Source organism: Malaclemys terrapin, chromosome 11, assembly GCF_027887155.1.
Source record: "Malaclemys terrapin pileata isolate rMalTer1 chromosome 11, rMalTer1.hap1, whole genome shotgun sequence".
Lineage (NCBI taxonomy): Eukaryota > Metazoa > Chordata > Testudines > Emydidae > Malaclemys > Malaclemys terrapin.
Window position 1 is genome coordinate 54,519,982 of NC_071515.1, and position 15,748 is coordinate 54,535,729.

General features: G+C 41.3%; 1 protein-coding gene across 1 annotated transcript in view; it reads right to left on the reverse strand.

Moving 5' to 3' along the window:
* Nucleotides 1–15,748, reverse strand: part of KIF5C (kinesin family member 5C) — a 123,240-nt gene that overhangs the window by 83,852 nt on the left and 23,640 nt on the right. Inside the window, exon 2 of the mRNA XM_054044542.1 lies at nt 532–622. Within this exon, the coding sequence (XP_053900517.1) occupies nt 532–622 (91 nt within the window). The remainder of the gene's footprint in view (nt 1–531; nt 623–15,748) is intronic.

The following is a 15,748-nucleotide window of genomic DNA, read 5'->3' on the forward strand; positions in this document are numbered from 1 at the left end:
CTGATCTTCATCCTTTTAGCAAAACTGAAGTTTCTCATCTTTCTTGAAGCCAGTCTATCATCTTCAGTTGGATAGGTGACCAGGCCCTGTCCTATGGTCCTACCCACATTTAGGAAAGTTTTTAGAAAGCAGTCTCCACTACTGTTTTGTGGGATTTTTTTTTTTTTTCTTTTTTCAAAAAAAGGTTCCTGCTAACATGGGTTTAAAACAGTTTCCATAGTCACAGTACAGCAGACAAAAACATGTTAAACCAATCTTAGAAAGCCATTTTCTAGATGAGGTGCTTTCCTATTGTTTTATCTAGTGGAGGAAATAGTTTCTGACAGTGTTTTAAAATGATTCCACATTTACTAAACAAACTGTGTTTAACCCACATTAGCAGAAATTGTTTTTAAAACGCATTTAAAAGCTGGTTCCTACCAGAGGATGAACTCCAATATAAATGGGACAATACAGCTTTTATAGTTAAATCCAGAAAAAAATTTGAGGTTTACATTTGCTGTAATAGAGAGCAATTGTGACATCACTTACCTTTAACAATCTGCTTGGCACAGGCATTATAAACTTGTTCCTGGGTCGTGTTTGGTGGTAACACTCTATCAAAGACATAAGGTTTTGCCTGCTGAAATAATAAAACACAAAGTAATGTTTTAGAAAATGGTAAAAACCTATAGCCAAAGCAGTAACCCATTTAATAGGCACCCTGATAAAAGGCATGGCTGTTTAAATTAGGGAAGATGTTCAATGCAACAGAAATGATGTATTTCAGTGAACAAACAATGAATAAACGACACATCTGGTGTTGTCTGAAAATCTGTTCCCAGTCATTAGCAAATATGGAGTGGCACATGTTGCCCTCAAATTTCCTATGTATTTAGCTCATTGAATTGGATAAAGTTAAAGAAAGTAGAAGGAAACAATGGGCTAAAATGTGACCAATGTAATCCTGAGCTCTTCCCCATCTCTTCCAGAATTTAAGACAGAAAATCCATATTTCTAATCTGTGATTGAAAAGGAATCTGTGTCAAAGTTCATCACAACTTTCTACCATTCTCACTGTAGGGGTAAAGATCATTGAAGACAGACCAAATTAATTCAAATTATCATCAGTTTTAAAAGCCCTGCTTTGCTGTCTAACCAGCCCCAGATCAATCTTGAGTGTTGTTAGCATAGTTTGATTATTTGGAAAGAAAATAGCTGGGCTTCAGCTAAGTGCTGAAAAAGCAAATAAGTTGAAGCATAGCCGTAACCAAAGAAAAGAAGCCAAGGAGTGGAAGGCCTAACCAGTTAGTAGACTAGTCTTTTACTCAAAGAATTACAAAGATTTTTGGCTTGAACAATAGGAGTACTTTTTTGTGCACTAGAAACAAATATGATTACAAAGTGAAGCACATGTTTATGAAATGAAACAAAAACATTTGGCTTAGGGGATTTTATTATTGGGATTTTCTCAGGTTGCAGAGGATGATCTTACCACAGAAACAAAGTTAGCCATGGATTCTAAATACCATGGCAAATGGTGCACTGAAAAGACATGAATAAGTAAGTAGAAAAATGATACATGTGCATTAACGAAGTGGACTCTGCTTTCCTTCTTTCTGGCAGCAACATGGGATTGGTAACAAAGAAATACATGCCAGCTATCCTGAAATAAACCTTTGATGTGGAAGACATTAAAAGGTAAATAATTTTTAAGACAAAAGCTTAGATAGCATCCTTACAGATCAGTAAAAACAAGCAAATGCTAAGCTATCTTCATTTAAAATAAAGATTTTTTCAGTTAAATGCCATGAAGAACAGAAGCCAATTCCTCTCTCTCTCTCTCTCTCTCGTTTTCCACCAAAGAATGCAATACCTCCAATCCAAAATACAATACTTGTTCTGAAACAGCATTACAGGGATTTCCAAGCAACTGATTGATGGCTAAATCTGCCATAATGGTCACACTCTTGTCAATCATGCAGTCACATCTGCCATCTGTAGCCAGCTGTTCAAATATTTGTGCTTGACTCACTATTTTCCTGTTGCACTCTGATTTATTTTAAGCTATGTATCTGACACTTCCGTAACTCTGAACATTCACTTCTTAAACTACAGTAAAACACATACAAGCAAGATAAATATCAAATATATTAGAAAAAGCTCATCGTTAAGATATGAAATACTGTAGATAAGAACATATATTACCAACCATTTTTTTTAAAAGTTGGAGGCACATAAGACTATGTACAGTCCTGTTGTAATAAAGCACGTGTGATATATTCTCAAAGCACAGATCTCAAGTAGCCTATGTGAAATGAATTTAGTTGCCTTCATCCAGTTCCTAGTTAATAGGTTTCCATCTCTCTCTCATGCACATGCATGATCCCCTTTTTTGATATCTTAAAGGCTTGTCTACATTGGGAAGTTATTCTGGAATAGGGTAGGGTGTGAGTTTAAAGTGCTATAGCTATTCTAGAATAATTCCCTGAGTAGAAAAAAGAGCATCTTTTCCCACTTCAATTTAATCCACAATAGCTATCCTGGTTAATTTCCCCATGTAAGGCAAGCCATGAGCAGAAAGCCCAAGGAAGGACTGAATGTACATGGAGCCTGAACTACCCTCTCACCCACAGAGACATTTGCCCCAGGTTAGGGTTGAGGCACATTAGCCAAGCAATACGGCAGACCTTGCACCATATTGTTACCATGTACACAGAGAACTTCAGTCTCCAGGGCAATCAATCCAGATCTTTCATGAGCACTCAACAAGAAAAATGCCAGAGATCTTCAAGAACTCAGGTAGATGATCCATCATAATTCTGTTGTACACAGCTGAAAGGGTAAATTTCACAAGCACTATCTGCAAGTTACAAACATTAAATTGTTTTATTGATCAAACTAAACAGTAAAAGAGTGTGAGCAAACAGCTCAAAAAATGCCATGTATAAATTACCTCATACAATTCTTTTGAAAAAAATGCCAGCTAATTTATTTTATATCACTTCTAGCAGTCTCACCACATTAATTTTCAACCCAGATGATCACTTGCATTTTAGAAAGGAGAGCTTCAAAAATGATATACTAATAGCAACAATAACTAACTAAGGAAAATTAGACTGCAAGATTCATCACAGCTGTCTAGAACCACTAACTTCTGGCCTTATGAGGCATCCCTGAAATCACACACTAAAATTAGAGATGGACCCAAGGCACAAGTTTGGGCAAGCATTCAAACTCCTAGAGTAGGGAGCTCTTTAGATCCAGGGCTTTGGTATAAAGTAATCTCTAACAAACACTGTTACTAGTAGCCAAATTCTGAAGCTATTAAAGAATGGGTCCCAATATATCCAATTCAATGGACAGTACTCTCTCTAAGAAAAGTTAGAATTACATTTAAGGTAGTGTAAACAGGGTTCTCCAACTCCTCTATCCTCTACACACCCCTTCTTTAGGCTACCATCAATCCCCTACCATGAGCTCCTCCCACACCTGTCAGTTTTTCAGGTTTAATCGTAATGTTGTTCACACCTGCCTTTATATAATACTTTTAAACATTCCAAACTCTTCACACCTTTGCTTTGGTTTTTCCACATGTGAAAAAAGGTACAAGTAGCAAATGTTTTATAAAATGGACTAACATGAGCTCACTTTAACTTGTAACATCAACATACACACACACACACAACCTATGTTAAAGGAACATTAAGACTCCAATACCAAGCACTCAAAAATTAGGAAATGCAAGAATTAAGGTAGTCTACAACCTTAATTCAGACCCTTTATGCATATGCATGACAACACAGTTTTCAATTACATGATCATATATTTTTTGCACAATATTATTGTGACAATTGGGCTATAACTTGTGCCTGCTTAGGTATTTACCATTGAAAATAGGTTAAGACATTTTCAATAAAGAATGATATAAGCAGGTACAAGAGAACAACACAGAGACTAAATTAGTCCAAAAAGATCATAGGCCTTGAGCAAATTCAAGGACAGTGTTGAAATCATGCTTATATAAACAGATGGGGATCTGGAAAATAATGAACCAAAACTGGTGTGTCAGACATTAGGTCTAATTTGTTGACAAATAACGAGAGGATGAGCTATTCCAATCACCATCCCCTTTTTGCATCCTTAAAATTTTTTTTGAGGAAGAGAGAAAAGAACAGATGTAGGCTACTGAAGCAAGCCTCATCATCATGGCTGCTATCTTCCCCATCTTCTGGAACTCAGAACCTTCTTTATCCTAATCCTAAGAAATAACTTGATCAGACCAGGGCAGAGACGGGGACCCAGATAATATCGCCACCCTCTGCCAACTCCAGATGAATCTCAACCACTAACTTGGGATGAAATGTGATCAGACTAACAGCAACAACAACAACAACTGCTCCAGCCCACCTCAAACCTTCTCTTTTGGGGAAAAGGACAGTTATTACCATCCTTGATACCCTCTAAAAGACTGTCAAACAAGGGGGTGGGGGGTTTCCATCTAAAAACTCTCTCCAGCTAAAGGGAAAGGAACAAGGGATGTTGTTAAAATGAAAGCCTTACTTAATATTTTACATTTCAAATGCTGTAACTGGTTTCCCTCCTTTTCTGTATCTTTAATAAAAAGTTAGAAGGATTTTTAATGGTGTCTTTGCCATGGCATTAAGCAGGCTGAGGTCTCTGTATACCAAACCTTCTTTATACTGTTGAACAGTGACTGGGTTATGCAAGGACTTTTGGCCCATTTATTCCATCTAAATTAATACAGCAGGACCCCTCAGATCTTCCTGAAGATGGAAAGTCTGTACTATTTGAAGTACTTGTGCAGGCAGGTCTAAGCCCACCCATAACTAAAGGCCCTCCCCCTCAACTAAGGCAGAGGGACCACTAAGTACAGGTTCCAACTGATTATGGGGGACAAAGGAGAAAACAGGAATGGGAATGAGGTCAAAGGTTGAAAAATAAAGGAACTAGAAGGGGACATCAAGCAGAGAATCCCAAACAGTGCCCACCACTCCTGAAAGGTGTCCAAGATGTCAGACACTACCCAGAGGAATTCTGCCAGGATATGCAAGCAGACAAGGGATCAGAAATAGGCCCTGCATCCGCAGAGTGCCCCGTGTGCAGCTTCCTCTTCCTGGATGGAAGTTCATCTTAGTCAATGCCAGGAAGAGATTGACGAGGCGGTCCTGCAATTTTGTAAGGCCACAAATAGGGTGTACATAGATCAGGAGGTGTGGGGAACAGTGAAGCCAGAACCTCAGTAGAAGGTTTTGAGGAGCCAGAAGAAGGGATGCAAACTGACACACTAAATAGATGCAGCACAAGGGACGGGTGTCAGGGGAGTTTGTGAATTGCACCAGGTGCACACCCATGTTCAGGGCTCCTTAGAGGAGCCGCCAACTAGTATTCCCAGAGGGCCATAGAACCAGAGTGGAGTACAGGCTGGCCCACTGGGGTTCCTTGTCCTTCTAAGGTGGTAACAGGTCCAGCTGCTTGGCGCTGGGGCAGGACACAAGGGCAAGGAAGTGGATATTATGAAGCATGAGCATATACAGATGTTCTCTGGATTAAGCTCAGAGGCAGACTGGCTGGATGTTGCGCAGACAGCTCAGGTGGCGTATTGGGTGTGTCCAGGGAAGCTCACAGGGCAGAAGCCCAATGATGAATTTCTGTGGGCTGGAAGTGAGGGGTGGGTGGAGAGCACCCTCCCGCAGGGCCCACTCAAGGAAAGCTGGAGAAGCAGTCTCAATCCCAGTCCCCAACCCCACTCCCAACTCACGGTCCCATTTTCCCTCCCGAGTCCCCCTCCCCCAGCTTCCAGACTTAATTTCCGTTCCCCATCCCAGGCTTCTTGTCCCAATTGGTGGTCCTTACTCCCTGCCCTGCAGATCTGGCTTTTGACCCCTCTGTGTTCAAATCAGGCAGCTTTCTCCAGCAAGAAGAGAGAGACTCCCTGCTCTCAGTTCAAGTGCTTGGACCGGACACAGTCTGCAGCAGCCCAAAGCTGCAACTGCAGAGAAAGACCCGGTCAGCTCCAGAGTGGGGCATGCCTAGTGCAGACAGAATCTTCAGGGAATTTAGCCCCTAAAATGGAGCATGTGCAAATTGCTATTTTGCTGTTTTCAAGAATGAAGCAAGGGGGAAAGTACAGAGAAAAGTGCCTTTCACTGAGAGCTCTCTGCTCCCAGATGTACAAATCTAGAGACTGTGGGAAACAACAGCACTTCAGCTAATCAAGCATAAAGAGCAAGAACAGGGAAAGAGATGGTTTGTCCAGGACACATGGAAAGATGGATAAGATGCAAGGGATGTGGTTTAGTTAGGCCAGTGGATCTCAACCTTTCTAAACTACTGTACCCCTTTCAGGAGTCTGATTTGTCTTGCATACCCCCAAGTATCACCTCACTTAAAAATACTTGCTTACAAAATCAAACAACTAAAAAAGTGTCACAGCACACTGCTACTGAAAAATTGCTTACTTTCTCATTTTTACCATATAATTATAAAAGAAATCAAATAGAATATAAATATTGTACTTACATTTCAGTATATGTTATATGGGGCAGTGTAAACAAGTCATTGTCTGTATGAAATTTTAGTTTGTACTGACTTTGCTCGTGTTTTTTATGTAGCCTGTTGGAAAACTAGGTAAATATCTAGATGCGTTAATGTACCCCCTGAAAGAGCTCTGCGTACCCCCAGGGGTACACATACCATTGGTTTAGAACCACTGAATTAGACCACACCTTTAGTAAAAAATAAAAATAAAATAAATTAATGGAGATATCCCATCTCCTAGAACTGGAAGGGACCTTGAAAGGTCATCAAGTCCAGCCCCCTCCCTTCACTAGCAGGACCAAGTACTGATTTCGCCCCAGATCCCTAAGTGGCCCCCTCAAGGATTAAACTCACAACCCTGGGTTTAGCAGGCCAATGCTCAAACCACTGAGCTATCCCTCCCCCAGCTGGGAACTGTCCAGCAGTGAATCATATTGTTCAAGTCATGGTTCTTCCATAATTGCTTCCACCAGGTGGAGGGCTGCCATCAGAGTTTCAAACCTCTCCCTCCAATTGCAGATCCCCAAATTCCAAAGCCCTATCTAAATCCTTCCTTGCTGATCCCCTTATTAACCCTGATAGAGGTTGTCCTTGCAGTAGCCATGACAATGCACAGTGTAGTGTCAACAACTCGGAGGGCAAACCCATGCCTTCAAATAAAGTTAAGTAAACTCCTCCATAATGTAAACCTGAATGTTCAAGATGTTAGTTGCTTTGCAACAAGTAAAACTGGTCAAGAACCAAGGTTCCAGAGATCTAGCTGCCCCAAATGGCTGGCTGGCTCTGAACACCAACTCTCAAATTTCATCCACTTTGTATTCCTAGTAATTTGAAGAACTGGCAGTTACTCCTGTAGACCACTGCCTGCTTTATACTTCAGAATCATGTCACTCACTCATGACTTCATTCTTGCAGGTAGTCACTGCCATTAGGCTGGGAAAGAGCTCCTGAGAGTTGAGCTACTAATCTGGACATGTGAGGGGACTCAGGCTAGATTCTGGAAGCACAGGATTTAATATACCCTCCCCCATATTTGCAGGAGCCAATGGCTTACTTGAGCATTGACAGCCCTCCCAACTTCCCACTCAGGTGATGGGGCCCCCCTCTCCCAGTGACCTCCCACTCACAACCACCAAGGGAGAGGGGACTCTTAAATGGGCCACTACCCTCCTACGCCCCTACCCCCACTAGTCCAGACAATGCCTTTGAGGTGCATTCAGAGATGTGACTCTGATAGTTACTGTCTGTCAATCATTTAGTGGCATCAAATTCTTTTGATTCTCTCAGAGGGGAATACTGCAGAGCTGTTTTAGACCACATAGTCGTCTTTACCAGGTGGATTGTGTGCACTATGACTATTGAGAAAACTTGGTCATTATTCTGCATCATTGATAATTCAGGTCAGAGATTTTTGTTGTTGATGCTAAAATTAATAATGTATAACTGGGTTTAACCTATCAAGCAAAGTACATTCACCAAGATATCGAAAGTACTAACAGACGATCATATGACTTCATTATACATATAATATCTTAGAGCATTCAAATATGCATACTTTAAAAATGACACCATTCACATACAACACAAACAAGAAAAGAATACATGTTGCATGCCTGAAAGGGGACATAAGAACATAAGTTTTATGGAGAGTGGAAAGCAATGTATTATCGGAGACTGTGGCAAGGTGCTGGTTAAGAAGCCCTTAATGATATCAGCTCCTGCCACTCCAGCCCCAATCAAGGGGAATGGATTGGGGCTGAGTGAATAGCCCGGTGCCTGCCCGCTAATTGGCCGCACCTGCCAGTCTTATTAGCCTGGCTATAAAGGCTGGGAGGAAGACAGAGAAGGGGGAAAAAGGGAAAGAGGAAGGTCAAGCACAGAAGGAAGTGGGAGCCCCCTAGTCTGTTGCTGGCCAGGCCTGTTGTAGGCAAAGTAGCTCTGAAGACTGTATATAGTTGGGAACTGGTGGTGGGAAACCTTTTGAGAAAAAAGAGCATGGGTGTTGCACCAGACTGAAGTGTCCCTGACTCATTGAAGAGGGGGGGCCCAGGAGCACAGCGTGAACCCTGTTACAGAGGCACGCAATCTAACTCAGCCACCCCATGTCTAGTACTGGTATTATTGCCAAGAAGAGAATAATTATTTCATGTCATCTTCCTAGCCTATATTAATGTCAAAATATTACAGTTGATGCCATCTCAAAATTTTAAGTGTAGGGACAACGTTGATTGCATCATGATTGCTATATCAAATTTGTTCCATTCACAAGTAGAAAGGGCTAACAGCCTTCCCTCCAAAGTCAGCCTGGAATCTGAAAGTCTAAATGGGTTCTTTTTCACCAATAATACAGATTCTACAATTGAATCTTAGTTTACAATTCCTGCTGATGCACAAGAACAAACAGAACCCATCTCACTCTCCCATAGCTATGTTAGCTTCAGAGTGCCAGCAGAATTAAAAACGAATTTGATTAAATAAAAAGGAAGAGGCCAATGATTGTACTGAGTAAGGATGTGTCTTTTTTACCCAGGACATTTTCGGACCATAACTACTCTTTATTTAAAAAAAATTATTAGAACATGTTAAATACATTTAACATTAAATAAGATTTAAAGACAGGTGTAAGAAAAGGTTTTACAGATAACCAAATTAATTACTCAGCTCATAATCTCTCTGGAATACCACAGTCAATGTACGCCAACAGCATTTCCCATGAACTATTAAATCCTGATAATAATCCTAATCCTCAACTGAAAAATAAATGAGACCAAGCAATTACATACGAACAGGCACTGCAAAGCAATTCAAGTCAGGAAATAGCTTGACAGACCACACAGCAGACTTGAGTATTTCGCTGGGGTTGCTGGAATCTTGCACACAGCTGCAGTGCAATTTGTAACTTTCATTCTCCGCGGAAAGAATCTTTAACCTTTTGTAACATGTTCAAAGAGTACAGAAATTTTACACCACAAAATTGTTGATACGGTGGAATAGTTTGCAATCTAGAAATAGAAGTTCTAGAAGTCACTCCTCAGTTTTAGTTTCCCCTGAATTCATGTTAAGGTAATAGACCTGGAAACTGTTCTCTTTGAAAATGCCTTAGAACATTAGGGCATGAACATAAAAAGTCTTCATAATACAATGAAGCCAACTTAAATAGCTAACTGATAAAAATAAATTCTTTAAGTGGCCAACCTTTCCATAAGCCTCTGGTTACAGCAGCAACCGCTAAATGCACTAAGTGAACAGAATACGCAGTCTTCACCATTCAATTAGACACCCGCAAAAGACCTATGCCTGCTGAGTTGGGCTCGCAGGGCTCAGGCTAAGGGGCTGTTTAATTGCGATGTACACATTCGAGCTCAGCCTGGACCCCAGGCTCTAGGACCCTTCGAGATGGGAAGGTCCCAGAACTCGGGCTGCACCCTGAGCCTAAACACCTACACTGCAATTAAACAGCCCCTTAACCCGAGACCCACAAGCCTGAATCAGCTGGCACGGGCCAGCCCTGGGTGTCTAACTGCAGTGTAAACATACCCTCAGCTTTCAGTCTCAGCTTTCCATCATAGCAAAAATGACACTCCATTTTTTCCACCCCCTCGAAAAAAGAAAAAAAAAAAACAACACTGGAAACAAACAGAAATCAAACAACAAAAGCCCTATACCTTAAGCAGGGATTTTACCCTCTTTTAAATAAATAAATAAATAAATAAATAAATAGAGAGAGAGAGAGAGATTCCATGAAATTCACTCAGGACCTCGCTATCGCTACTGATTTTACATGGAAGGTGCTCAGATACTATGGTGACAGGCAGCAGTACAAAATTCTTATGGTACGTCTACACTGAAAGGGGGGGGGGGGGGGAGACATGGCAGCAAATCTCAGAGTTCAAAACAAACTGGCTCAGGCTTGCAGGGCTCGCGCTATGGGGCTAAAATGGTAGCATGGACATTACTGCTCAGGCTGGAGCCCAGGGTCTGAGATCCACTCCCCTTGACAGGCCTCAGAGCCCATGCTTCAGCCTGAGCAGTAGCATTCACACATCTACTTTTAGCTCCATAATGCAAGCCTGAGTGGGTTGGTTTGGTTGTTTTTCGTTTTTTTTGGGGGGGGGAGGAGGGGAAGCGGTTTGCAGTGTAGACGTACCCTTTGAGATAGAACCCATGCTGAAGGAAGGAAGCCCCACATTCCTCTTTAGCAATCTCCCTGTGCAGATGCAAAGAATACTGCTGAGGGGCTCTGCATGGAGCAATATCCGGCCCTTATTAGCCAGAGGGAGGGTCATGACAGCACTGGACCTTTGAGGCTGTTTTGTGGAGCAGGGGAGCCATTCATCCAGTTTTAAGCCATATAGTCCTGGTTTTCTAAAGTACTGCCCCCTGTTCAGTAGCAATTTAGAACTGGATATTGTTGTCTGGTATTTTCACATGCAGTTGGTGGATGCAGGGAGGACCTCATTTTTTCAGAGCGTGCCACCCCCAGCCAGTGTGACCCACCTCACACATCACTCCGGCGAGGCACAATCATGCCATTCCCAGAAGTGCTGGAATGTCTGGGGATGCTACAGTGCCCATCCTATTATGGAGGAAACAGAAATGTACTGGGAAGGAAGGGGAAATTCCAGGGAAGCCTGAGGAAAGGAACTAACTACATTTTGTAGGATTCCCCAGATAGATGTGTTTGGTGCTTAAAGTGTCACTTATCTGCCCTCATTGTGATATGGTGAGTTCTGAACAGCTTTACTAATTGCATTTTGGTAGAAGGGCAAGTTTATCATTAAAAATTATCAAAGTAAAGCCTCAAATGGATTAATCCAAAAGAATGCTAACAAACACCACCTTTCTACAGTAGAGTAGGATGACTTCTTGCTATCAGATATGATCAGAAATTCTACTGCCTATATTAAGGGCAATAATGGACAAAGAATTAGGATGGGCTGGTAGGGAAGTTACTGGAATGAAGTCAAAAGGTCTGGATTCTAGTCACAGCTCTGTCACAAGTTTGTGACATTGGGCAAGTCACGTAACTTATTTGCACTTTAATTTCTCCTGCTGTAAGAGGGACATAATACTTCCCACTTCACAGGGGTATTGCAAGGATAAATTCATTTTGTAAGATGCTTAGATACTACAGTGATGAGCACCAATACCCGTCAATCAGATAAATGAACTCCCCCTCCCCCAATTTCTTATCTTTGAGAAAGTTTATAATATTTCTCTACATCTTAATTTTGGCCTGAATATAGCATGTTGCACCATGCAAGGGGACCCCAGTGCCACACAAAACAGCTTGCAGATGGGGGCCTTAATTACTTTTCAATGTATGTAACACCTCACAATCAGTTTCTCTCTCTCTCTCTCTCTCACATAGTACTTGATTAATTCACAGCAAACAATGGACATTTGAACAGCAGCATTATCTTTCCGCAGTTTAATTTAAGCTTCATTTTTAGTCTTCGCAGAGAAGAAGCCATGCAGAGAAGAAACTATGTTAATAATTAATTGGAAAAAGGATTTCATTTAGACCCTGTATAACACTGATTTAAAATGCACATTCACAACCTCACTGTTTAGGTCATTTACCATGTGCTGTGGAATTAAAATCATGAATTTCCAACTTAAGTTGCTTTCATAAGGTTAAAGGGCTTCCGCCAGCCTTCCTCCCTCTTTTCCCTTTAAATTATATGAATTAAGGCAGAATAAAAAAAATATTTCAGAACCACAATAAATTAGGCATTTATTCCTAAATCACAGAAAGGCTGCTGCATTAAGAATCCAGATGTAGATAAAGGCAGATCAAAAAAAGGGTAAATTTTTGCCAAAATGAGATTGCAAGGAGAAACCTGTTCTTCACACACGTGAGTTTGAGATGTTAGTTTGCACCCATCTAGAATAGGTGTAAATCTCTCCCATTATATTGTGCCACTATATCACACAGTATGTACCAAATGAACCACTAGCATAAACAGACGCAATTCCAATACGCATCAGTGAATCTGGATTTACTCCTTTACCTACAGATGCAGTTGAAATAGTACTACAGGAGAGAGCAAGACATTCTGTCCAACCCAATACTTGTTCTCACAGTTTTCCACTAGTTTGTGTTACTGCATTATGGGTGAAAAGCCAGTATTATTTTAGGTTAAAATGCCCTTATTGACATGGAATGTATTTGCAGTCCCATTCAGCACACAGTCACAAACGAATTCATTTTACTTCCATAAAACACAGTCAAAGTCAGTCTGAGCTAAACATTTTAAAATGCTGCTTTCCAACTGCTCTTAAGACAAGCCATGCTCTCTCAGACCACATTCGGAAGTCCTTAGGTAAACAAAAGTCACATAAGGACACTAGACACATTATTCCAGGCCACAATTAACATGTTGACTTTATTTTCCAACACATTCAATGCTTTCCATCTTCAATGGTGACGTTCCAGGACCAGCAAGATGAGAGGCCCCTTGTAAGCATCCAACTAAAGCATTGCCAAGCAGACTTTTGAATGAAAGATGGGCTCATGATTTTTCCAACAATCCTTTACTCAAGTTTTACTGGGTTTGAGGACAAAAGCCAAGGATAACATGGCTGCTTTCCTGAATCATTGGGTTGTAAAAATTAAAAGATAGGGTTCCAATTCATCTCCCATGTTTGTTTTTGTATGTGTAAAATTAATAACTTGGAGACACTATCAAAACCTCGCTTTACAGAAGGACAAGGGGAAGAGAAGTTACTGTTTGTAATACCCTCCCCTAGAGGCCTGAAACTAACACTCTAATACATGTGCTTCTCTAATAAGCCATCTTTATTCTCCCCTTGCACTTGAAGTGGCAACAGAATTACGTGGCTTTTAATATTCCATTTTTTATAAAAAATACAAAAGAACTCTGCTGCAGAACCACTAGAGAAGCATCAAATATTGTTTAAGTCCCATTTAAAGAAAACTAGAAATTTAAAGATATTATACTATTCACAACATGGAAATGAATTTATTAATAAGATATTCTGAGCCAGGTCATAACAATAGCAACAGATGACACACAATGCCCTCTCAAAAAGTCAATGGAAAATGGTCATATTCAGATGAACCACAAATGGAGCAAAGTCTCTATTTAACGTGAGTTTTTTTTACAAAAGCATTTATACAAGCACAAGAGATAGGCAAACACTATCTGAGAAAAATTAAACATGCTTTTAGGGAAGCACAAATGATAAATGGAGCTGCTGATTATCAACTCTGCATATGGAAGAGAACTGCAGCATCAGTACCATAGTATGTGACCCCTTCATTGTAACCCCATTTTGGCATCTTGGGTCAAGATATCACTTACAGATTTATGGGAGACTAGATGGCTCAGGGGATTAGTAATAGGATACAGAGCATTCTAGGTCACAAATTCAAATCCAAGCCAGGTCAGCAGGGGTCATCATGAAATGAGATGGCAGTCTTGGTCCCCATAAACAGTATCCTTCTTGGCCCTCTCAGCAGAGCCAAGGCCTGAATGGGAATGGACAGCTAAATTAGTTGCTTACTGCTCGAGATGGTCTCTCCAGGTCAGGGTAGACATACATTAGAAGGAAAACATATGGAAGCTTGCACTCCCACTGCCTGTGCTGTACAATACCTGCTCTGTTGGTAGTGGAGTTGAGCCAACAAAACTCACAAGCACATATAAAACTTCCATATTCAAAAAAATAAAAAAAATAAAAAGTAAAGGCCCATATATTTCTGCACATGAGATTCATTACTTGTTATCCACACTCACGGATTTCCTCTGCAACGCTAACCTGAAGATATATCCAAGTCAAAGTAACTGAGACACAGATATTTCCACAAACTCTGAGTGTTTAACATCCAGACTACCATAACAATAACAATCCCATTACTGTTAACGTGCAACTACAGATAGTATATTTTATTAATAGATAAATTGGAACATTTAGCTGTTTTTTTTCCATCCTACATGAGAAAAAACTGTAGATTCTTAGAAGTCAAAACCAAGTAGTGTTCCAAGGTAGCAGAAAGAGTGTGACAACAGAGCCTGTGATCTAATATTGGAATGAGTATGTTACTAGGGCCTAGGAACGCCTAAATTCTAGTCCCTGCTGCTTCACTGACTGACTCGCTGTGAGGCCATAAGCAAGTCACTTGAACATACTAACTCATCTGGCACACAAAGTAATTTCCAATCTTAGAGAAGGGTTGAGAGGCTCATTTAATGTTTTTACAACACTCTGAGCATTTATATTATGCTCTAAATCAGGGGTCGGCAACGTTTGGCACGCGGCTCGCCAGGGTAAGCACCCTGGCGGGCCGGGCCAGTTTTATTTACCTGCTGACGCGGCAGGTTCGGCCAATCGCGGCCCCCGCTGGCCGCGGTTCGCCGTCCCGGGCCAATGTGGGTGGCGAGAAGCCGCGGCCAGCACATCGTTCGCCTGCGCCGCTTCCTGCCACCCCCATTGGCCCGGGACGGCGAACCGCGGCCAGCGGGGCCGCGATCGGCAGAACCTGCCGCATCAGCAGGTAAATAAAACTGGCCCGGCCCGCCAGGGTGCTTACCCTGGCGAGCCGTGTGCCAAACGTTGCCGAACCCTGCTCTAAATTTTAAGTATTACCAGCCTACCTCAGCGGCTTCGCATGTAACACAATTTAAAAGCCCCATTTAAAAAAAAAAAAACTGTAATAGAATTAATGTTGGCAAATTACAGCACAACCAGTTGCATACCTCCTTCCGTCTCTCCATAATGCTATTCTTGGGGAACTACATGCAAAAATACATGGATGTAAAAGACAGCAAGCACTCTGACGGTAGCTTCAGCCTTTAGGCACCAGCATAGCTGCACAAGCACATACTTCTAGCATGCAGCTTACCTGGTTTCAGTCTATTTACATATGGTGTAAATTGTTTATGTAGGGGCTTACACCAATGCAGCTACACCAGGGGCTAAAATCCCATTGTCCAAAAGGCTTTCCAAATCCCAAGTGTCATCAAAGCAGGTACTTCCCTGTCTCTGTAAGTGATCCAAAGACTGGCTGCTCATGGCAGAATCCTCTTTCAAGATGGAGCGAAGACTGCAACCAGAGAGAGATCCTATTACACTTATACATGTGTAAACATTTTGATTATTTATTGCATGCAAGCCGTTTCTCTTTGCAGTGGTACTTCTGAAGATTCCCCTTTATTGACTGTGCAGCAGTCTGATTTCTGCT